Source organism: Ptiloglossa arizonensis, chromosome 1, assembly GCF_051014685.1.
Source record: "Ptiloglossa arizonensis isolate GNS036 chromosome 1, iyPtiAriz1_principal, whole genome shotgun sequence".
Classification (NCBI taxonomy): domain Eukaryota; kingdom Metazoa; phylum Arthropoda; class Insecta; order Hymenoptera; family Colletidae; genus Ptiloglossa; species Ptiloglossa arizonensis.
In genome coordinates, this window is record NC_135048.1 from 15,390,381 (window position 1) to 15,414,274 (window position 23,894).

Consider the following 23,894-nt stretch of genomic DNA (forward strand, 5'->3'; position numbering starts at 1 on the left):
ACGATTGTATTAGCCGATTCTAATAACGAGTGTGTATTTGCCGCCGCTTGCGTTGTTAAACATTTTCAAGGTTAACGATCGTCGACGAAACAATCGTATATTCGTTAAAAAACGAAAATATTTGGTAGATGGAAACTTTTCCATGCATGTTCGTTGAATTGTCTTTTTCAATTTTTTTTCCACAGTCCCAATTTCAATTTCAATCTACGATGCATGTAATATACTTATGATAAAATTTATACAAATTCTGGAGACGCTTGTAGCAGTAGGACAATGTAAACGATGTAAACCTATGATGGTACTAAAGCAGAAGACGTAATTGGGTAGTTTTTGGCAGTAGTTTCGGCAAGAGCATGAACTTCCTGACTACTTAATAATCTGTGCCCTGTGGTAGGTAAAACGAAAGAAGGGCGCCGCACGGAGGCAGCAAACTACCGCGGAAGATCAGCGGAGGCGAAAAGAAGACAAGCAAGGTGGAGGAGTCGGTGTAGGCAGCGAGTCTAGCAACGAGAGCGAAGCCGGTTCTGCTAGCGATACCAGCGAACAGTTGGGTTCCATTCAACCTACGTCGAGGGTGCGACATACCACGGCCAATTCCAACAATTCCTCGGGAAACGGTTAGTTGACGTAGCTTCTTGTAAATGGACTTCCCATCAGGTGAACTAACTATTCACTTGCAGGGTAAGTGGTCCACGTTCCATGGTCGTACGCTTACTCCTTTCTATAGAGCTGCGGGGGAACCTGAAAAATTCAGGAATAAACTCTGGAAGAAAAATATTATCGCAAACTCGCCTGTAACTACTTAGACTCGAAACATACAATAAATTGCCCAACGTTTTTAACGCCATCTAACTTCCTGATGCTCTTTAGGTTCTCCAAGCTCTTGGAATCCTTGTAATTGTGTACTCGTGCACTTACCCTGTTTCTTAAAATATGTTCGTTTATTTACATTTCGATACCATTCCAAAAGTGATGAGAAGTAAAACTTGATGTCTATGATAGATAATATCACGAGCTTTTTTACACTGAATATATAGATTACTCATGTAGACTTCCGGATCGATGTTCGTCGACAATGCTCAAATAGATCGTATCCTTTGTTCGATAGGAAATAATAAGGAACCTGGTAGGAAACGAGGTAGAAGACCAAAGACTACGAAAGGTAATGAAATAGGAGGAGAAGATCAACAACCTCGTCAAAAGAAAGAACGTAGAGACGACAGTGCGAGCGGTGGTAACAGTGGTCCTGGTGGAAGCGGCGGAAGAGGAGATCCCTTTCGTAGACCTCCGATATCACAACTAAAGAAAACTGGTGACAGCTGGTTGCAAGACGGTGCTTGCTTCGAAGTCGCCGCAAAATTGGCTAAATGTCGTGAGTGCAGATGGACACCGCACCAGCGCTCCAAAAATCTTCCACAAAATATTTTCTGCAGATTTTATGCATTCCGTAGATTACGGTACACCAAAAATGGACAATTGGCTATAGCAGGATTCAGCGATCCGCACAAGGACGCGTCTGAGGTATGTTTGCGCAACTGGACTGTTATTCTTAACTTCGAGTACCGTTTTGCAAGAATGAAACGAACGGCCGTTGTCGTTTTGATGTTACAGGTAGATCTTCGGTTATGGTTACCGGGAAAAGACAGTTCGGATACGAAGAAAGATGAGAAATCCGACAAAAATGACAAAGAGAAAGGAGACAAGGAGGATCTAGACTTGGAGATGGCTCACAGATTACTTCGTCAAGTTGGAGATCAGTTTTGCGATCTCCTGCATCAAGAGAAAGATGCTCTTCAACAGCACAAGACGGAAGGTAAATCTTGTTCAATGTTTGATCAAAAGTTTTAGCTACTTGCCAATCGATCGAGGTAATTTTATTCCGTGGTAAAGCATAAAAAATATGTATCGGTATTTACAAATTCCTACGCATGTTTTATAATTATAATATTGAAAAAAAAAAAAAAAGAAAAACTATAGCTATTATATCGTGGACCATAACATTACGTCGAGGAAACTTCAATCGAGATTTTTGTTCTATCGCATGTACCTACGTATATATCTATACATTTGCTTGTTCGATTTCCTTTGATCGCATGATTTAACGCTTTGCATATCGATTGTTTCTTCACCATGACAGCAAATTCGGGACTTGTAGACGGAACGGTAGCTTGGAAGCGAGTGGTTCAAGGTGTCCGGGAGATGTGCGACGTTTGCGAGACGACCCTTTTCAATTACCACTGGGCTTGCGGTAAATGCGGTTTCGTTGTGTGCATCGATTGTTACAAGGTAAGAACGTTTTTCATTCTCGTGTATCACGTATCAAAGTATATTTCTACGCAATCCAGTTAATACGTGATGAAAAATAATTACTTGAAAACCCGTGATAATAAAATATTGAGCTTTTTAACACTGATATTACGAGCAGTGTTAGTCGCTCGAGTCTCGATTTCGATGCGCAAAAATTTCACAAAATATTCATATATTCGTAGGGACGCAAGAATGGAACGATCAAGATCTGGGGTGAAAGCGGAAAAGATAGGGACGATTTCTCGTGGTTATTATGCACCAACAGACAAGTACACGAACCCGAACGACTGATGCTCACTCAAATTATTGCTGGTGATAGCTTGATACGTCTCGGACAGCGTCTTCACGAATGTCGAGCAGAGTGGGGAATACCTCAACATTGCGGTTGCTCGCTCGTTGTTCAAACATCTGCCAACGAGTATCTCAGAAACATGATAAAGGGTGATACAGTGCCGGTTCTCAACGGCAACGTGAAGCAGGAGATCAAAGAAGGGAAGAAGGTGAACGAATCGAACGGATCGTCGGAAAATAAGACCAACGGGGAGGATAAGAACTCTCCGTTAAATTGGTTAGCGGATGTAGCGTTGCAGAATCAAGACAAGAACGAAAGCGCTTCGAGCTCGGATTCCGACGAAGACCGAGATGGCAATTACTCGACCTTGCGAGAATTACTTATTCGACCGTCTCACAAGTCGAACGGCAATGGTTCTAGATCAAATTCACCGACGAACAATTCCGGCAACGTTAACGTCACATCCGGAAACAACACGCCAAACAACGTTACAAAGTCCGGCAAGAAATCCAAAATGGACACGCTGGACGAGGTGATATCCAGCGTGATAGAACACAGCGTGAAAAAGGAGAGGGAAGGTGGACTGGACGATGAGAAGCCGAGGGAACTGAAGCATTTTGTGAGAAGGTACAAGTGGACGCAGAAGGGAAGAGAACCGTTGCCTATTAGAATCATGACGCTCACGGAAAGCAAGAGCCTCTATCCGGATGTGCCGCACTCGTGGCTCTGCGACGGGAAATTGCTCAGGTTAAACGATCCGAATAATCCCAACAACTATAGAATTTTTCAAGATCAATGGAAACGCGGACAACCGGTCATCGTGTCGGATATCGCAAAGTCTTTGGACATGGACCTATGGCATCCGGACTCGTTTGCCAGGGACTTTGGCGACGAGAAGAACGATCTTATCAACTGCATGACCGGGAATCTGGTGCCGAATCAACCGATGCGTAAATTCTGGGAAGGATTCGAACACTTCTCCAAGAGGCTAAAGGACGAGAGGGGGAACCCGATGTTGCTAAAATTGAAAGATTGGCCACCTGGCGAAGATTTCGCGGAATTGTTGCCGTCGAGATTTGCCGATCTGATGAAAGTTTTACCGTTATCGGAGTACACACATCGAAATGGGAGATTAAATCTAGCTAGTCGTTTACCCGACTGCTTCGTCAGACCGGATCTGGGACCCAAGATGTACAACGCTTATGGTTCTGCTCTCCATCCGAACAAGGGCACGACTAATCTTCACCTGGATATTTCCGATGCCGTTAACGTGATGGTTTACGTCGGAATTCCAAAGGATACCGACAACGATGAGCACGTCAAAGGTATGCGCGATTTATTTTTTATATTATCTTACAAGGCTACTGGGAAACAGGTATTCGAAGAGAGTTGGTAATAAAAAAAACTTTGATCGTTGCAGAAGCACTAAGGGCGATAGACGAAGCAGGCTGTGATATACTGACACGGCGACGTGTTCGCGAACGCGGAGAAGCACCCGGTGCACTTTGGCACATTTACGCAGCCCGAGACGCCGACAAGATTCGAGACCTCTTGAACGCGGTAGCGTTAGAACGTGGCGCTCGTTTGGAACCACATCACGATCCTATCCACGATCAGAGCTGCTACCTCGACGGACCTTTGCGAGAACGATTGTACCGCGAATACGGTGTCGAAGGGTAAGTATTATTTAACCGATCGTTATTTTTACGCGCGTTATAGTTTCCGCGCAAATAACAAAGTTGTTCCTTCCCGTTTCAGATACGCTATCGTGCAGTGCCTAGGCGACGCGGTATTCGTGCCAGCCGGTGCGCCACACCAAGTCCGTAATCTTCACAATTGTATAAAAGTAGCCGAGGATTTTGTATCGCCGGAGAACGTTTCGCATTGCTTCCATCTTACGCAAGAGTTCCGCGCATTATCGGACACGCATACCAATCACGAGGACAAGCTTCAGATCAAGAACATTATCTACCACGCTGTAAAGGATTCCCTGACCGTACTGGCGAACGTCAAGGAAGAGACTCTTGCCAAACTGAAGACCAACAACGAGATAAAGAAGGAAGAGACGTAGCCCTAGGCCCCCTGTCGCGGTCGCAAGAACCGTTGTTGATTCGTTGTTCGACTAAAATCTCGCTGTAAGCAGCGAGTGCAACCTGTTGTCGCTCCTCCGTGCTCTCCCGAACGGCGTGGTGTAACGCACGCTAATCAGACCGGGATGACGGGAGGATCTAATAATTTAAGATGCTCCGGAAACCTGTACCGAGGTGCAAGAATTTGTTGTGATATTTGACGAGTAACTCAAAAGTTTGATTTTCGGTATTGGCTGAGCCAATGGAGAGATAGAGATGCGAGAGAGTGTGAATGAGAGTGAGAGATTATTCGTTGTTTCATTTGAATTTCCTTTTTACATATTTTTTTTTTTTTTTTCCTTTTTCGAATAAACGTGTGCTGGTGGACATGAAGTCCCCGCGAGTATTTTCATTGAAGCATGGAGCCGGTGACACGAGAACGCACCGCGGCGTCCATTTACCATTGTGATACCAGGAGGAGGACTTTGGATCATACATTATTTGTAATTACTTATATCGTGCCTGTATTCAATACATACTGTCTATATTATATAAATGTAGATAATCGATTTTACTGTGTAATGAATTCTTACTATAGTAACTACGAGAGGATTGTCTAGAGGTACCTTTGTGCAATTAGATGTCGATTAAAAAATTGTTAGCTGGATCAGTGATAATCGTCGATCCCGTTACCGTGCTCTCGTGATCTGGTGCTTTTGGTATCGATTATAAAGACAAAAGAAAAAAAGCAAGCACTTTGCTGTAATGGCCGATATATGTTTCTCGCTAGATTCTTGTGTTCCTCGCGATAAGAGCGCAAGAGTGAAAACACTGCCTAACCCGTTGTTGTTCGCGTCAGTCCAGTTAACAGATAAGGAGTCTCGAACCCTTACGCGTCAAGTACATTAACGTGTATAATCTCGTTGCAGTTTGGCTTTCTCGGGGATATACGTATATAGAGATTTTAATTTGTCTTTCTTCTTCGAAAAATATATCGGCTATACCGAGCGAAGTCCGTACGAAAGGTTTGTATGACTGTCGTTTATAACAGAGGCATCAGAACAAAAATAACAAAGAAGAAAATAAGGCTAAAAATCTGTCGATATATTGTCTCAGTGAGATACAAGATCGATCGAGATTTATAGACTTTGTTGAATTTATTGTTTTTATAGATTGGATTGACGTTGTGGCCCAGTGATGACACCCAGTTAATAAGGGTGAGAGGAAAACAAAGTAAAATGGAAAAAAGGAAAAAAAAGGGAAAAAAAGAAACGAGGGGAAGAAAACCTGTTATTTTTGTCAAATCACGAAAAAAAAGAACCGTCTATCCGATAGAACAGCGATATTCTAATTGTATTGTAATTAATAATTAATAACTATGGTAGCATTATTTAACGCGAGGTGTAAAGGAGTAACGATTTTCGAAGTGCCAATGTTTTGAACGACGTGGACATTCTCGCGTGTTTGCACGTTGTGTATCGTATGCGTAGGTAGAAAAAAAAAAAGAAAGGAAACGGAAAAGATGAAAGAAATAAAACGTAAAGAGACAGATTAGTCATGCAGAATCCACAGACGAGAGGCCGAGTTCCTATCATTCAACTTTTCGCATTGAACGACGAATCGTTATTATTCACGATACGCGCCTTCGCGACGTCTGAATTCAAAAGCCATCGCCGACCTGGTCGATATTGTTTCCCCGATGACGTCTCTTTAAATTCGCAACGCGGGAGCATTTTGAATAATTACTATACGTTCACGGTACCGCCCGTTTCGATGATTTTAACGAAGAACAAGAAGAGGAAGGCAGCGGCTTTCGAGGACAGAGGCGTTCAATTTAGCGTCACGCGTGCGCCGTTCGTACGCTTATCGATCGTCGAACGTTCACTACGGCTGGTAATCTCGAAACCGACGTTATAAAATAAGACAAAAAAAAAAAAAATGATGAAAACCGAAGAACAAATCACTGGAATCCTGGAACCCGCAATTTCTTTGATCTCAACATTCGTCTAGCATACAACGACTTGATTAAATAATATTTAACGAGTAAATTTTTAAATATCTTAGTGTCGATAAGAGTAACGTTAATATTACGGGAATAATAAGTAACGAACAGCAAGAAAAAGGATAAAATACCCTTATTGATTCACGAGCGACGATCATGAAAATGATGATGATGATGATGATGATGATAATAATAATAATGATGATGATTATGATGATAATGGTGATGGTGATGGTGATGATGGTGATGATGATGACGACGACGATGATGATGATAATGATGATGATGATGATGATGTATAAAGTTATAGAGAGGAAAGAAAGAAGCATACTCTGTGTATTATTGCTGCAGACAAAGCTATTATTTGTTCTCCCCGCTATGTGTATGTAAATACATTTATATATATACATATATGTATACATATATACATATATAAATACGAAGAAACTTAGAATTAAGGGATACACACTCCACGAACACGGACAAACAAAAAAAAGGATACACTTTACACGCGTAGATAGATAGTTTATTATACTATTATTAATTATTATCATTATTACGATTAATTATTACGGAAGAATACCGATATTTAAATGTTGCTGAACTACGCGGCGAAAAGAAGCACGATTACGAACAAGCGTTGTAGTGTAAATGAGAGAGAGAGAGAGAGAGAGAGCGTTTCGAAATGATTGCCTGTGTGTTGCGTTTGTGTGAACGCGCGCGTGTATGTTGTTTTTTTGAGCGAACTTCCGAAAGGATGCGCGAGAAAACAAGGGGCCGTGTATTGGGGGCGGAGTGGAATGGATGATGAGACAAATTGTACAGCCCTTAGATCCTATCGAAATCTATCCACCCCCAAAAAGTCCCGCACCACCCCACCACCGGCCGCCCCCAGTCATAGCAATTATGAACCGCGGGCCGGCAGGTCTGAGTATAATTTTTTGTACTGTGTAAATGTAAGAACATACGTTTGAATAAGAAAAATGTTTATATTACAAAAAAAAAAAGCGTTTGTCCACCTTTATTGCAAAATACAAATACATTTCGATGAAACATCGAACCCTGCGATAGGTACGTACAATATACACATCGGTCGAAAGGTATTGATTCATTCCTTGAATATCGCCGAACTATCGACAAAGTGTGGTTCTTATATCGTAAGCACCCGTACCCAAGTGATACATGTTTTATTCAAATTATTAGTAATTGTTTAATCTTTGGATTTACAATCGACAAAAAAAAATGAGCAGTACAATAATAGTAAAACAGCCAAATTTGTAGAAAAATAGTTTTCGTTCTTGCGATTAAATAACATCACTATTGCAAAATGTTGATAAACAAAAATTAGTAGTGTCATCTAGACGCAAGAACGAGAACTATTTCTCGACAAATTTAGCCTTCTTTTTCTTTTTTTAAATCTTGGATTCAGATCAGCCCTACCAACACAGTTTTCAAATTGTATCCGCATCTTCACAGATGGATTCAAAATGAAAGATCCATCTCTACAAGAATCTCTAGTATTTGCTCCCACCTTGACTGGGAGAATGACGCTCTCGATATCAATGTCTTCGTTTTTATTGCAGAACGTGCGGCAACTAAGAAGAAATCAACAAATAATAAGTAACAATACATAAGCTCAAAAATATAGAAAGGAAAACTGTTACAACTGTTTGCTATAAAGGTTAAACATATCCTGATACCAAGCCTAGGGATCTTATTTTAAGAGTCTAGTACCATTCAGGTAATCGAGGGAATTTTGGCCGCTGAATTTAACATGGCATTCATGCACCACTCCATTTCATCGACTGGACAGTCTGCTACACCATATGTATAGAACTGCCCTCTGTATAATCACTCGAGAAGGATGATGACAACTACATTAAACTGGTTTGGATGATCACCACTTTGCTAAAAAAAACTTTTTCTAAGAGAAGACAAAGTTACAGTTATAAAAAATATTTAATTTTCTAAAAACCAACAACCTCCAAGTTTGAATGTCTTTAAGCATAATTTAGAAAAAAAGAGAGAACATGGATATAAGTATGTGTGCAAGCGCCTAATGTACATGGTGCGTGTGCGTGAAAAATAGCCACTCAAAAAGAGAAAAAGCAAAAATTTACCAAAGTTCCTATAATTGTGATAACTCTAAAAGAGCATTACATTTAATTTGTATATATGCATATATAGACATATACATTTTATATATTTTTAGTTATAAATTTAGTTATAAATAGTTTTAAGTATAACGTGCAATTTGATATTATTGTATAACTGATTTATGAATTAGCCCAAAACTTATTTCCTTAATAAAGAAAGAAACCTTTTTTAAATAGATTATTAATCCATAGATTAAACTTTAACTTGAGATGAATTAATAAGCTCATCACAATGATTACAGTTAAAAGTGATTACAATAGTTCTTTCGCTTCTCCTGTTGCATATATTACATTAGTAGAAATATTAATCGTATACTTATTTTGTTCATAGGTAACATACAGATATATATGTATTATATAATATTTACTAAGATAAAACATGCCCGTTCATAAAATGACCAGCAATTATTTTTAACTTTTGACATCATATTAAGGGCACATTCCTTTACATTAAATAGTCCTCTGTTATTGATGTCTTTGATATATAAATAAATTGGAAATACTCCTTTGATTGTCATGCCCTCTTGTTACAAGAGATTAAAAATCTAGCCTTATTTTAGTTCAAGATTATTGTTCTTATTGTTGACGATTGAAGTATATTTTATATTTCATATAAATTAATGTTTTACTTTCTTGTACACAGAAGTATGTAGCATTATGAATTGTTATTCCTTAATAATATCCTGGAAATGAAAATAGTATACTTGACATAATTCAAAAGACATTCATTGTGTCTATAACAAATACAATGTTTTAGATGAATAAAATTCCTTTGAGTTGTATCTTGGAAAATTTATTATGATGAGATGTCAGATTTTATGAAATTGAATCTTGAGTGACAGTTAAGTTTAAACACTCTTTTGGTATAAACATGTCGTTGAATGTTAATGCTTTTAGAACAGTTTCACGGTATTTAATGTTTGTGGTAGGTTATCATCCAAAGATTAAACTATTGTTCACTAAATGTGTCATTATGTTTTGGAAATAAATTCTGAAACGTCGTTTATACACGATAAGTGCTACGAAATAAAAATCGTCACCAATTCAATGATATTTTAATTTAATAAAGGATTATCAACTCAATGAACAGATTTTTTTTAAAATGTGTATCGTATCCTTGGGTTTTAAAAATGAATCAATACATATAACCTATATATGACAGTTCGCCTACGTTGCTATGAAATATTAATCATACGCGTTTAATGACTAATAATCTATATCTTGTATCCATAATATATTTTAAATAATATCTATAAATATCTTCTAGTTATTGACAGATCTATGTTATTTATAGCGATTCGTACGACTTGTCGGAAATAGTGTAGTTGTATCCAAATTAGGTGTTTCTTTTTTTTTTTTAATGATAACTGGAGTCTCTCGCAGACCTATGTGTGCCATCTAGCGATAATACCGTGAAATAACTAGAAGCTTTTAAAGTAGAAGGGGATGCGTTGGTGTGCTGTATTCCCCTCGAATGGCACGAATCAGTGCTCCCTGATGTGCATTCTTTTTTCTTTTTTACTTCATTATATACGCAACTAACACAAGAACAGTGCTAAATAAATCTTTTCAAAGATTTAACACGAGCGTGCACACGGAGTTTCAAACTTAATCTCATTACGAGACTTGTTGCTTCTAACACGACGTGCTAACTTGTTGCACATTGGCAAAGATTCAACATGAATTTCTCGCCTACTTCTTTCGCGGTAAAAGTTTTAGAGATTCTAAGGTTTCTCAATGGGTATGCGACCTTATCTAGTTGCTTTAAAGTACTTTCATATATCCATTTTCATTATGATCGAATCATCAATAAAAAAAAGAACACGATAAAAGAGCATTTTTATTTTGTTGCAATCTTTCATAGTGTTCTGATGAAATATATTGAGTGTCTATAAAAATTGTAAAATATTAGAAACAGATAGATAATATATTGATAGAAAATATTTCTCATTGTAAAATATAATTATCGATGAAGATTGCGACGAAGAATCTTTTTTAGTCATGTCTTTAAGAATGTATCCAGCGGTGATGATGACACTAAAGGAGAGGAAGGTGGAACAACAACAGAAAAGAAGGGGAAGTCGAATGAAGAATCAGCTGAGACAAGTGGGAGTGGCTGTAGTGCAAGAATGGAAGAGAAAGATCTCGTTTTCCATTCATAGAGACCCACGCTGTTCAGATTCACATAGAAGATTCAAACTGATCTTTTAGAAATTTGTATTATCTAAAATTGTGATTTCTATTTCAGAAAAATTTAACAAAAAATGGATGGAAAATTAAAATCGTATCGATACATGTTCAGCTATCCGATCGTGGGCAACGAGACACGTATTAATACGTGCCCCGGCTTTAATAAGCTAACAACGATCCTCTCCATAACAGAAGACACATGCTTTGTTTCCGACATTGAATTTGCACAAAATCTCATAAGACCAGAGTTGACTGCCTGCAGAGCCTTTTGACGATGGCTATACTTGGTCAATGATAGCACATATCCGGCGCGAGAAGGACAGACAACCGATAAAACTATGGTACAAATCCGTGGCTAATGGTATAGTGCGTGGCAAACCTAGACACTTTCGAAATAACTTTATTCGAAGTGTTACTATTTGGATTATCGGGTCGCTGATATTCGAAATGGAAAAGCGATGAAACAGTCTCGTCACTTGAAATTATCGTATTACAAATAAATCGATTATTTGTTCAATTTCAGATAACATGATTGCAAAATGAAAGATTAAAAAGTTATTCTTTACTTAAATTTCAAATAAAATTGTTCAACTTTGACGTATACAAGGTATTTCGCATCAAGTTCGAAAATATTTTTTATATCTTACTAGGAATCTGTTACGTACGGAAACACTTGGAATATTATATTCGAACGATATTTCTTCTTTGGGATTACTTCACCGGTAAATCGATAAACGTTTGTGACACGATCTAGGTTACATTTGTTTTGAAGCAGCCTGTAGCACGTGGTACAGTGTCGCCTACATGGTCGTACTCTCTGCTCAAGATGGCGCTCAACCTGTGGAGAGACCGACGATCGAGCGTCTGAACGAGTCTCGTACGGCGAGTCTGCTATAGCTATGTCGAGCGTCGGACAATGAACGAGCGTACCGGATCGATCTACTTGTCTTCGCGGTGACTCGGACCAGTCGTCAATCGTGAGAATCGTGTTGTGTGTTCGAGACCCGTGAAACAAAATGTGCAACCGCGGACAGAGGATTGAAAGGCTAGAGTCAAAAATAAGTACGCGTTAGCTAGTGCTGTGGTTTTGTCGGTTATGACAGTGTACATTAAGTCAAAATGGCAGCCACGTTAACCGTCGAGCAGGAGCAGGTAAGCGATTATCAATGGTTCTTCCGGTCGTGGAACGTGTGTGCCGCGAAACCGTTTTAGGAAATAGTAAAACGATCGTTCGCGGTCGATTTTTCGAGATAGGGTCTCTCTGCCGCGATGTGTTTACCAGCGCGTAATATAAACATCGCTCGCTCTTCATCTGGTCCATCGAATTTTTTTCGACGAATTTCAATGGAAATCACGGTGAAAAAGAAACCGGTATTCGTTTAATGCTGCATTCTTGGTGAATGTCTCGTGAAAATTTTCAAAGACGATTATTCTATCCTATGTGCTTGTTGAATGCGTGCAACATATAGCTTCGTGTATGCACGTCAATGTGTAATCATCGATGTTCGTTCAAACAAACATTGTCAGCGCAAGAATAACACTGGATTCCTTTGTCGATCATTGCTTGTAAACGGCGCGTTGTTTTGATCGTTAGGAATTAGCTCGAGAAAACGACCTCGTAGCGTGATAAATTAATCATAAAATAGCACGCGATTGATGAGTAGAAACTCTTTTCCGTTCTATAAACGCGGCGATACGAGAGAGACGGTGAGAGAGGAGAGTTCTTACAGTTTTAAAAACGAAATTAAAAATACAGTAAAATCGATACGCGCGCGTTATTCGCGTACATTTTATTTAAACGCAATGTCTCGTCGATAATAAGGCAGTCTCGTGGAACTGGCTTTCACAGGGGATTTACAAAAGTATCGATTCGCGATATTAAATTTCTTCTTGACCCTGGAACGAACCTATCCATTTACCGTGCCGGTCCCCGGCGAGCGTACTATGGCGGAAGTGGCCGGCGGGGAGGTAGTCGGGCACCGGAAGTTATATCGGTACTCAGGGCATGTACACAAATCATTGACGAATGACTGTTGCACGTTTCGAAAGTGTAGAAACGCCGTGAGACCGTTCGATCATTCTAAACACTTCGTGCAGAGTTCTTTTCGATTAATTATGGTTCGACGAATTCCCGAGATTAATCCTCGCTTCCGGAGTTTGTTGATTATGCACCAGATACGTGAAAAGTAATTTAATAGTTAACACAAGGTTCTGCGTTTCACATTCGATTTGAATGAAGTTGTTATCACGAGTAATTTAAGTACAATAAAGAATGAAACATACTTTGCATATTAATTGTATTTGTTCGTATAATTGAGATTAAAAATAACATTAATTACGAAACAATCAAATAGTTTGAGATAAAACAGCTCACAGAAAGTAAGAAGCAACCGTGTTTCAATTTACAGGCCACAAAAGAATTTATAGAAACAGTTAATAAGTGTCGGGCTGGTAGAAGAGCTGGTCCAGTGTCATGGAGCACAGCAGTGAAATTTCTAACGGCAAGAAAGTTTGAAGTTATAAGGGCATTGGCTCTTTACGAACAACACGAAGCCACCAGAACAAGGGAAGGCCTCGCGCTTCTATATCCTACACAGGAACCCTTACTCAGTGAATTACATACAGGAAAATTTACAGTTTTAGTAAGGATGCTGATAGAGTTAATGCAAAATCTAACGATCCTTTTACAATAGCCATAACTCAAGCGGTACGTCTACAAAAATGTTTCAGCCTTCGAGGGACGCAACAGGAGCAGCTGTAGCTATTTTCACTGCACATTTGCATCTTCCACAAACTACGACGCACCAAACAACGTTACAAGTAGGTAACATAAACTCATTGTTGTAGCGTGTTTCATATTTGTGCAAATTCATTCAATGATAGACACTATGCGATTCGCATTTAGTATTGCCAAACACAGTACATTTGAATACCCTATAATAAGGAATGATGTAACAGTTACTTAATAGCTTCTTTGTGACACGACATCTCTAACAATGGAACTTTCTCTGTTACGTTTGTAGGGTGTTGTGTATCAATTGGATGCGGCTCTTGAAAGCGCAGAGACACAGAAGCATGGTCTGGTTTTCATTTACGATATGTCAGACAGCAAGTACCAGAATTTTGACTATGACCTCTCCCAAAAGATTCTCACCCTTCTGAAGGTAAGTTGTACGCATACATGTGCACGGTCCAACTCGTGCAAACGGTATTCTAATATCAAGGATACAAATCAATCGTTAAACTTAAGTCAGTTATTTATAAAGACTGTTAAATTTGGAATAAATAAATTTGTTATCCTGGAAGAAAAAAAATTTGTACGTGTTGTCGCGACTCGACAAATCGACCAATCACGTTATTCACCTGGATCTTTTGTCGTTCGGAAATTAGCATTTGGATTTGGCAGAGCTCCGTAAAACAAAGAGACGTCGTTACTGTCAATTGATCGCTCCAAATATAGGCCATTATCTTTACACAGGAAATTTAATCAGCATATTTGGCATTTATTCTTACTGTGAACAAAATCAGGACGCGTAACGCAAGCGCGCCGTTGGTATGCGAAAAGACACTATACGTTTAATGTGCACAGTCGTACAAACGTTCACGGTACAAAATAATTTTATGTATGTTCCGCACGCGATTCTTTTCACACCACGGCGATACGAATAAGCACGTACGTTGCACACAATTTCGATTATATAATATACGAGGGTAAAGTACATAAAGTAATTCCGGAACGTCTCGTACATATCATACATAGAGGGGTGCATCTCAAAGAACAGGAAAGCTTAAGGGGTTGTTCACGCTTCACGAAAACCCGCTTGCAATTGCCCACTGAACCGCGCGCTATGGGCTGAACAAGGGAATTTCAAAGGTTTCGCCGGAATGACGTAATTATAGGATACTTATGAAACTATTTATAACAACGTCTTTACGTCACCGAGCGTGAAGATAAAAATAAGCTTTCTGTTTAGCCGGTTGTTTACCAGGAAGCGAGGATCAAGCTGAAATTGTACCCCGGAATGCGCGCACGGAGCTCGTCTCGAAAAGCTCACGAAAAGGAAATACAACGTCGCGATGTCTATTCACTTTCCACTCGGATAATAGCGTCCCGATACTCTTTCGTTTCCGCTCTATTATTCGTATTTATAGCGTGCAATCACTCCGCCGAGCGACTGAAACTTCTCTGACGATAAAACTTGGTCTTTTCACCTCCAACCTGATTGATAAATTGCCGTTTGAATTGCGACCAATTGCGGTGTCTTTTCATTTTTCAAATTATTACCGTTTTTTTTTTTTAAACAGACCATGGAAATTATCGACGCCTTGTTTGTGTTACCGAATTGGAATTTAAATATATATATATATATTCGACGTCTCGAGACTGTTACAAAATTTATGTATATGTTATAGTAAAAGTGTACGCTGAAACAGTATATTATTCAAAATCGTAAGTAGCTGTACAAAATAAAGTTGATCTTAATTCGATGTTTCGCTTGTCGTACAAAGACGCTTCAATGATTGAATCCTTGGAATAAAATCCTACCTGGGATCGCAAGTCTGCGTATTTTCGATAACGTAATCCAATGTACGTCGTGAGGGTTGATGTTTCGGCGCGGGGCTGAGTTCACCGTTGTACTGCGAGTTGAGAACCGCTGTCGCGATACGTCACTGCATGTAGAATCGCACCTTCGCCGGGGAAAAAGAAATTCGCGTAAGGGATGTTGGAGCGAGCGGTGGTAAAAAGAAGGGGTCGTTGGCGCGCATGCGCGCGTACGCGGGATAACGTCGCGACGCTCGCGGTCAGTAATCATCGTGACCCCTTTGCGGCATTATCGTGCACAGATCGGGAGAAGAAGATACAACCTGATTTCGTCGTCGTCGTCGTTGTCGTCGTCGTTGTCGGTGTCGTCGTCGTCGTCGTAGTCCTCGTCGTCGGTCGACTGTAATTTCATCGAGCTGACGCGTCGCGACGCCGCATTGTCGCCGAAAACCGAACCGAAATTCGTCGTGCCATGTTTCGCATCGACCGATACGCATCGGCGTTCGTTCGATCCGTGTCAACCGTGCAAACACGGTTATACTAATTTCGCGCTATCGATTGACTGACCGAGTGCCGGCAGTGATTTTTCGATCCTATCGACTCTGACGTTTATTCTCCGTATGATTAATCGAATCTCAAATCGACGAGTTCTCGAATCGTCGTTGAATCGCGCTTCTTTCGTTTACGAGATTGCTTAATTGTCTAATCAGTCTGTGTCATCGATGTACGATAAAGTATTCGCTTACGGTGCATCTCTCGACGGCTTACGGTAAATGAAAATTTTAATCTATCGATTGACTGTCCGAGTGTGCTATCTACTGGAGAGATCGAATATATACCCCGATAATCTCTTGCTGATCTCGATTTTAATTTCGTACACGTTCCGAGCGAGCCTCAGCGACCGTGGATTAGTCGAAATCGTTACGATGCGATCGAAACCGTCGCTGCTTTTTCTTCACCGTTTCGCGGGGTTTCTATGTAATGGGGTTTGTGTACTTAAGATTGCGAAGATGTAGTGGTACTGCTGACGTCGGTTGCCGTTACGGTACTTCCGCCCTCTATACACACCACAGAGGGTACGAAGGGTTAAGTTACCGTGCTTCCTGCATTTTAGATACTCCAAAGCGGGAAACATTTTTCGCGCATTGCACGTATTTCCAACGTCGTGAAATCCCTCGATGTTCATCGACCTCGTGATACGAATTATGCATTCGTTCTAATTCGACCCAATTCCGTATCGTTTAACCTAACGCATAAGTAGCGTATAAGACAGAAGTTTTCCATTGAATTAGTTCGAAACTAGTGCCACCGCGTAGTTCGCTACTTTTTTCTTTCAAATGAAACTTCCTCGCGCATTAAACATATATTCGAAGATTGCTCGCAGTTGGCACTAAACGCGCTTCTCGGTTTATATACCGTTCTATTATTGCATCGCCTTTCAAAGGTCGAATTTGAAAGTCGCTCCGTTTCGAAAATAAATTATGCAGTCACCTTAAGCGATCGCTTTTTGTTACTTTTTTTTTTCCGCTCAATATGATGTATTTAATGTACATATGCGCTGAAAACAAACGCCGCTGCGAAAATACTGATATTTTGTGCTTACGTATCGCTGTATTGTCCAAATAAAACGTATCGCGTAAACATTGATTATTTTGCTTCACGTTTTGTATCTCTATATATTTGTCATACGTGTTATAATGCATGGACAGTATTATATATTTAACGGAGTATGTATATATCTCTCTATGTATGTATATATTATTTTTATATATATATATATATATATATATATATGTCGAACACTAGAAGTGCATATTGTCATTGTCATGTTGTTTCAGGGTGGTTATCCAGCAAAACTGAAAAAAGTTTTAATAGTGACTGCACCGCTGTGGTTCAAAGCGCCATTTAAGATCCTCCGATTATTCGTTCGTGAAAAATTGAGGGACAGAGTATTCACTGTATCCATTCCTCAATTAACGTTGCATATACCACGAGAATCATTACCATACCGTTTGGGCGGCACATTGGAGATACAGCATGAGGCATGGCTGCTCCACTGTCTTAAATCCATGACAAACAGAGGCGGGGGTGAACTTTGCGAGGTTAGTTTCATTCGATACACGTGGTCCACGAGCGTGACCATATGGATTTTTACTAATGTACGATTTCCACTTTTCCAGGTTACCCCCAGAGTGGGTAGTCCTCTTTCGCCCACATCGAAAAGTCACACGGCTCATCAGAATCCCAATGGAACTACAGTTAGTAGCTCAACTAGTCCTATAATCGATAAGAGCAAAGTTAAAAATGGGGTTTCGAATATTGGGGATATCGAGATCACGAATGGTGACGCCTGGATGGGAACCGACGAGGCACCGTCTCCGGTTCAGCCACCGTCCTCGGCCAGTTCCGGTTTCAGCGACGACGATAGCCTCCACGGCGATCTTGGACTCCAAGCCGTTACTATGGAACAACTTATCGAAGATATTCACTCGAGAGGACGCGCGGGTCTCATAGCCGAGTATGCGGAAATCAGGCAGAGACCGCCAGAAGCTTCCTTTAATCATGCAAAGTACGTAGTTTCTTTTTTTTTTTCAACAGGAAGGATGTTTCGCTCATAAACGTTTCCCCGTTTCTTCCCACGAATGCGATGTAACCGCGATACGTTTCTATTTTTTGTTCCAGATTGAGAGTAAACGTGTCTAAGAATCGTTACACAGACGTACTTTGCTACGACCATAGCAGAGTATGTCTGTCGCAATTAGACGGAGATGCCACCACTGATTACATCAATGCTAATTTTGTTGACGGTTACAAACAAAAGAACGCGTTTATCAGTACTCAGGGCCCTCTTCCAAAAACGTGTGGAGATTTTTGGAGGATGATTTGGGAACAGCAGGCGCTTGTTATCGTTATGACTACTAGGTAGGTTGCATTCGTTTTACTTTTACGGTAAAAATACGATCGGTTCGTTTCACGCACGAACTGTATAAATTTCAGAGTGGTAGAAAGAGGACGCACCAAATGTGCACAGTATTGGGGTCCAGAACCAGGTGATGAAGTACAAGCGGGTGGTTTCACTGTAACTACTCTCAAAGTTGATACCAATCCCGATTATACAATATCTATGCTTCTCCTTACAAACAACAAGGTACGATTTTGTCCTTGAACGGAACGAGCATCGAATCGTTCGATTCTTGTAATTATTATATAATCAAGGTATATAGACGATACGTGACCACAACGTATTTTCATTTCAGACTGATGAGACAAGAGAAGTTTGCCATATGTTGTACACTGCGTGGCCGGATTATGGTGTTCCACAGTCGGCCAGAGCTTTGCTACAGTTTCTAGCCTTAGTAAGACAACAACAAAATAAGTTACTTGCGTGCAGAGGAGACACATGGGCCGGACATCCGCGAGGACCTCCTATAGTTGTACATTGCAGTGCCGGAATCGGAAGGACAGGTACTCGAAGAACTTTGAACGAGCGTACGTTACAAAGAGAAGACACTGAACGTGAAATTTACCATATAATTTAATCTTTTTTAAGGAACGTTTTGCACGTTAGACATTTGCATATCGCGGCTAGAGGACACCGGGACTGTGGACATCCGCGGTACGGTGGAAAAAATCAGAGCGCAGAGGGCCTACAGTATTCAAATGCCAGACCAATATGTCTTCTGCCATCGTGCATTGGCAGAGTATGCACTCTCCAGGGGGATGCTTAGTCCGCAACATCTTGCTATGTTACCTCCAACCATAGAAGAAGATTCCGACTAGAGTATAAACTCTATTATCATATACCAGAGATTGATGTTCTTCCCGAGTATGCATAATAGTCTCCTTACATAGCCTATTTCTAGCTTAAATAACTCAAAGTTATTTTTTGCTATCATCTCCATCGATGTAATATTTCAGATTTCTACTCTTACGTTAGGCAATATATCTAAAGAGGAACTAGTTTTTTTCAAGGCCAAATGCGCGAACAGGGAACCTCGATTCCTGTTTTCCAATATTTTGCTCTGTGAAGAAATTCATTATTAATAGAACGGTGTGCGTACACCAATAAATGGCTGTCCGAGTAATAAAGCGAAACGTGGCACAATCGGATCTACCGATCCGACTTTAACCCTCTCATATGTAAATTTTATTGTACATTCTGAAGCGTGTCTACAGAGTTATTTAAAACATGTAAACTACGATAACGCCTTACTTTATAAACATTCCATTTGAGAACAATTACTATGTCAATTAAATTAAATATATATATAAATATATCTATACAAGCGCGAATTATTCTATTTCATAGATTTAAAGGATTTTTCTTATACTCTGTGTTACACGTGTCGGGGACAAAGTTACAAGCTTAATCCACCGATCGACGAATACAGTTTTATTAAAGTAAAGAACGTTTAAAGTAATTGTTAAAAACATTATTTATTAAACTATTACACTACGGGTTAACGATTAAGATCGATACGATGGTTCTTTGTTTCAGAACCATCTGCTTAGTTTCTTATGATTTACGCTACAACGTATACTTTGTACACTGAACACGGTTTACTTGCGTTCTCAATTTAAGTGACTAGCTTTGCATTTTTGTTTAAATACCGGTCAAAGTCTCGTAAAAAATTCAAAGCTACAAAAACGTTTCCGTTTCACGATGTTGTCCGTTTTGTCGAGCTTACCGCAAACATCTTTAACCGACATCCATTATTCCACAGTGGGTCTTTCATGCTTTCAAGGTCTATCCGAAACTTAAATTACCAAGTACAAACTCGTAGAGATACATTGTTATAGAATCTTTATATGAGAGGGTTAAATTGGTGAATTATCTTATTGAGAACGAAGACCTAAATGCAATGAACCTCAAACAGTTTGAAAGAAATATAAATGTTACGAGAAATCACAAATTAACGGAGAATGTGATGTAACGGTGGCCAATTGAATAGTCACAGAAATATCTAAGATTCTAAGATCTACAGATATGTTATAACGTGTTACGATATACGGCCTCCGCCGTGCAGAAAATAAGTAATCGACGATCGTATTAATAGGCATTTTTTGGGTAACCAAAGATTATCTCCTACACCATCTCAGAACTTTGCAACTCGATCGCGCGCAAAAGAAAAAGAAACAAAATAGAAAAAAAAAAGAATTGGCTAAAATAATTCGTAATACAAATCCCTTTTACAGGGATTGCTAATCAGGGATCATCGTATAGATTAAAAAAAAAAAATAAATACTTCCGATTCGATTAAACATTAAGGAAATTAGAGAGATTATACAGTGTTAAACTTTTGAACGAGTAAATCGGATAAATTATTAACTAGTTTACCTCGAGAATCAAACGTGCTTCGTTACGACGGAGGTAGAAGTTTTTTAAAGTTCTTAGCGAAAAGATATTGCAGATTCAAAGGTACGCTCTTCCATGAAAGCCTTCGTATATACTTACACGTGAATAAAAGAAGAAACGATGTGATTTATCATTTAGACAATTAGCAAACGAGCATTGATCCTTTCGGATCCCTGATCCACACTTACGTGTACAGTGTCGGGGTATCGTGAGATGTGTACCCTTAGTTTCGCGTGATTTTATTCCATCGAAGGGATCAATAGCTCGTACACTGTACTTTTCAACGTAATCTCAATCTCTCGACAGCTTTTTCGAAAACATCTAGTTTTACTAATTGGTAACAATGTGTATTCGTAACGAATACACGAATTAAATACGTAAAGTTAATTAATTCTCATGTAATTTAATATTAATTGTACTCGAATGCGCTGTTGCGGATGCAAATGCTTTTTTAACACGAATTTCTTTTTCTCGGAACACGGAATTCTTTTTTTTTGTGAACGACGCGCTGCGAGAACCAACGATGCACATATAGGTATATCGGGGAAACGATCATTATTTAAGAATTCTTTTTAAAACAGCGTTTGCATGACAGTTTTACCTTTAGAATTTCTTATAAAGCGATTCAAATACCCTGAATATAGATGTCCATCGCGAAGAATGAATGTCGATGTCGAATCCGTGTCTAAATTGTCCGATTTATAACTACCGCTGTCTAACCGTCTGTTTGTTGAATGTATATTTGAATAGTTAACAAGGAAATCGTAATGCTAGATTGTTGTTACAAAGACAAATGGTATTGCAGTGTATTTCTTGCGTCGTAAGTTCAATGTACCGTGCGATCGTGAATCGTATACGCGGCGATACGTGAAATTGCTAACGCAAAGTATGATATACGATAACTATTAGAGTTCTCTGTAATTGATTTGTCATTTTTACGTTTGTTCGAGCACCGACGTGATAACACAACAACCGTTCGCAACCGCGGGTTTTTATTTCAATTTCATAAGCTAGCGTAACCGTTTGACTTGCTCGGTGATCTGTTAAAATCGATTTGCCATAAACGCACCTAGACGATGCCAATGGACACATTGGAACCGGGACTCTTGTCAAGAAATAGTCGGCCCAGAACCCAACGCGTGTATTTTTGTGTACAGAGTCTGTGTATATTATGCGCAAAATTTTAGCGTTTCACTTCGATCGATATCCGAACGGTCTCTATCGATAGTGAACACTGTTTGTTAGAGCTATCTTCGAATTTTATATAATGAAAAGCGCTGTTGTACTAAATGCTTAGTCAGACTTAAAGTTCGAACATTTTCGATGTATGCACGTTCCTCCTGCTCTTGGGTTACCTTACAAAGGGCATGTTATCGGTACAATCACGTTTATTATTATTATTATTATTATTATTATTATTATTACTATTATTATTATTATTATTATATTATTTCTCTAACGTTTGTAATTAGTACACGATGCCCTTTTATATTATCTATATATATACATATATATATATATATATATATATATATATATATATATATATATATATATTTATTAAAAACTTTATCTTAAAGTATTCGTATGATGTACATATACGCACATATTTTCATGGAATCTTGAAGCCCGGTCAAATCTTCGTATTCTCAGGCTTTCACTTTCAAAGAATTTGTCCAAGAAACAAAAAGAGAAGAAAGGTAGATTTGCATGGTGTCCGTAAGAAGGCATCTAGCATACTATCGACTTTTCTTCGTACGATAGTCGGGTCGTGGATGGTAGAGGTAGTAAAAAGCATTGTCCTATAATCGAGGAACAATCGATCAGGTGTGCGCGCTCCCATATAGGCCCATGCCTTTTACGGTCACGATCGAACTCTCGTGCGATGGAAAATCGACGGTACAGTAGAGAGATCTAACGATTCATTCGGTCGAGAAATAATATCGAAAATTGTAATTGCACGTTTAATTCTCCTTCGAACGAAAAATTCGATCATTTGTTTCAATCGAGCACGGTAAACATTTCTTTCGTCTCGAGTTTCTCGCAATTTTATCACTACTCGTTTCACGAACGAATATGGTCCACGAATACGAAGATTTCACGGTGATTCAATTTCTTTTTTTTAACCGAAAGGGAACTCCAATTCGATGTTTTCGTCACTTCTGTCCCTAATTAAGTGTGAATGTAACGTGTGATTTAATAGCAATTTGTGTGTGACTATCTCGTAATATCCTCAGGCGTGTAACGGTAGGTGGACAAAAGTGCGTAAACGAAAAAAAAAATAATAAAAAAATAAAAAAAAAAAAAGCAGGAAAAGAAACCACCGGAGCAGGTACCAAAGTTTTTGTAAGACATTCGGACGAATAATGTGTACTGTAGAACCTTTAAAATAATTTTCCGTACGCGTTAATGAAAGCTGAGGGTAGATAGATTAAAGTAATCGATTCAACAGTATTACGATTCACGAATTTATACAGAGTGTTCGGAAATGCGCGGTACAACCCGATCCGAGGCGTGATCCCTTTCCGAAATGGGACTTTTCTTTAAAGAGGAGTCGTTCGTCAATCAATACCACGCATTTCGAAACACGCGGTATTTTCTGGATCATCTTTTTTCAGTTCTCTCTCTGCTCTTCGTTCGGTTACTTTCATTCCGTTGACGAAACAAAGCTAAGTTATCGCGTTTCGCTTGTAGTCGTTATCGATGATTCATTTTATTTTCGCAGCTCGTCTCTTTTAATTTGAAGTTTTATCAACGCGTTACGTATCTCCACGAAGGACCGATTCGTAATACAAATAATCGACAATTACTTTTTATATTACAGAAAATGGCAGACGTAAAGTGAAAATAAAAGAATTGTAACGAGGACGATATCAAAAAAAAAAAAGGAAATATTTTAATGTGTGAATTGAACGCCCGCGATCCTTGTCGTTTAAGTGATTGATTTTAAATTTAAAAGAAGACGTACTGAGACGTTAC

The 23,894-nt window shown here is 39.2% G+C and overlaps 2 protein-coding genes, 1 long non-coding RNA gene and 1 other non-coding gene across 10 annotated transcripts in view; 3 read left to right on the plus strand and 1 right to left on the minus strand.

The window, feature by feature from the left end:
• The window catches only part of Kdm3 (Lysine demethylase 3), a 572,262-nt gene extending 566,927 nt beyond the window's left edge, over positions 1 to 5,335 (plus strand). For 4 of the 5 annotated variants that reach the window (XM_076305347.1, XM_076305514.1, XM_076305686.1 and 1 more), the window contains 7 exons: positions 395 to 617; positions 1,109 to 1,521; positions 1,612 to 1,813; positions 2,138 to 2,286; positions 2,490 to 3,924; positions 4,020 to 4,275; positions 4,358 to 5,335. In XM_076305347.1, coding sequence (XP_076161462.1) covers positions 395 to 617; positions 1,109 to 1,521; positions 1,612 to 1,813; positions 2,138 to 2,286; positions 2,490 to 3,924; positions 4,020 to 4,275; positions 4,358 to 4,670 — 2,991 coding nt within the window. In that variant the 3' untranslated portion in view covers positions 4,671 to 5,335. The remainder of the gene's footprint in view (positions 1 to 394; positions 618 to 1,108; positions 1,522 to 1,611; positions 1,814 to 2,137; positions 2,287 to 2,489; positions 3,925 to 4,019; positions 4,276 to 4,357) is intronic. The other variant, XM_076305593.1, reaches the window with a different exon arrangement.
• LOC143143980 (uncharacterized) lies at positions 385 to 16,959 on the minus strand. Of its 3 annotated transcripts, none has more exons than XR_012991325.1 (3): positions 16,556 to 16,959; positions 15,563 to 15,705; positions 385 to 741 (listed from the first exon to the last, which is right to left on the minus strand). It is a non-coding gene; the product is annotated as an uncharacterized LOC143143980 (long non-coding RNA). The 3 variants fall into 3 exon arrangements; XR_012991317.1 differs by lacking the exon at positions 385 to 741 and adding an exon at positions 13,428 to 15,441; XR_012991328.1 differs by lacking the exons at positions 385 to 741; positions 16,556 to 16,959 and adding exons at positions 13,428 to 14,229; positions 14,380 to 15,441 and having other exon boundaries at positions 15,563 to 16,171.
• Positions 2,347 to 2,419, plus strand: LOC143154725 (small nucleolar RNA SNORD36). The gene has a single exon (XR_012994250.1). It is a non-coding gene; the product is annotated as a small nucleolar RNA SNORD36 (small nucleolar RNA).
• Ptpmeg2 (Protein tyrosine phosphatase Meg2) lies at positions 11,846 to 22,376 on the plus strand. Its single transcript, XM_076305808.1, has 10 exons — positions 11,846 to 12,168; positions 13,425 to 13,658; positions 13,747 to 13,836; positions 14,040 to 14,180; positions 17,398 to 17,661; positions 17,740 to 18,128; positions 18,242 to 18,481; positions 18,557 to 18,707; positions 18,817 to 19,024; positions 19,110 to 22,376. The coding sequence occupies exons 1-10, from the start codon at positions 12,136 to 12,138 to the stop codon at positions 19,337 to 19,339; spliced, it is 1,980 nt and encodes a 659-aa protein (XP_076161923.1). The 5' UTR covers positions 11,846 to 12,135; the 3' UTR covers positions 19,340 to 22,376.
• Positions 22,377 to 23,894: the final 1,518 nt, after the last annotated feature.

Excerpts from the sequence above, each read along its gene's own strand:
- Ptpmeg2 (XM_076305808.1), top strand. The coding sequence starts at position 12,136 with ATGGCAGCCACGTTAACCGTCGAGCAGGAGCAG. Across the intron at positions 14,181-17,397 it reads AGATTCTCACCCTTCTGAAG|GGTGGTTATCCAGCAAAACT; the intron begins GTAAGTTGTACG and ends ATGTTGTTTCAG. Across the intron at positions 19,025-19,109 it reads TGCCGGAATCGGAAGGACAG|GAACGTTTTGCACGTTAGAC; the intron begins GTACTCGAAGAA and ends ATCTTTTTTAAG.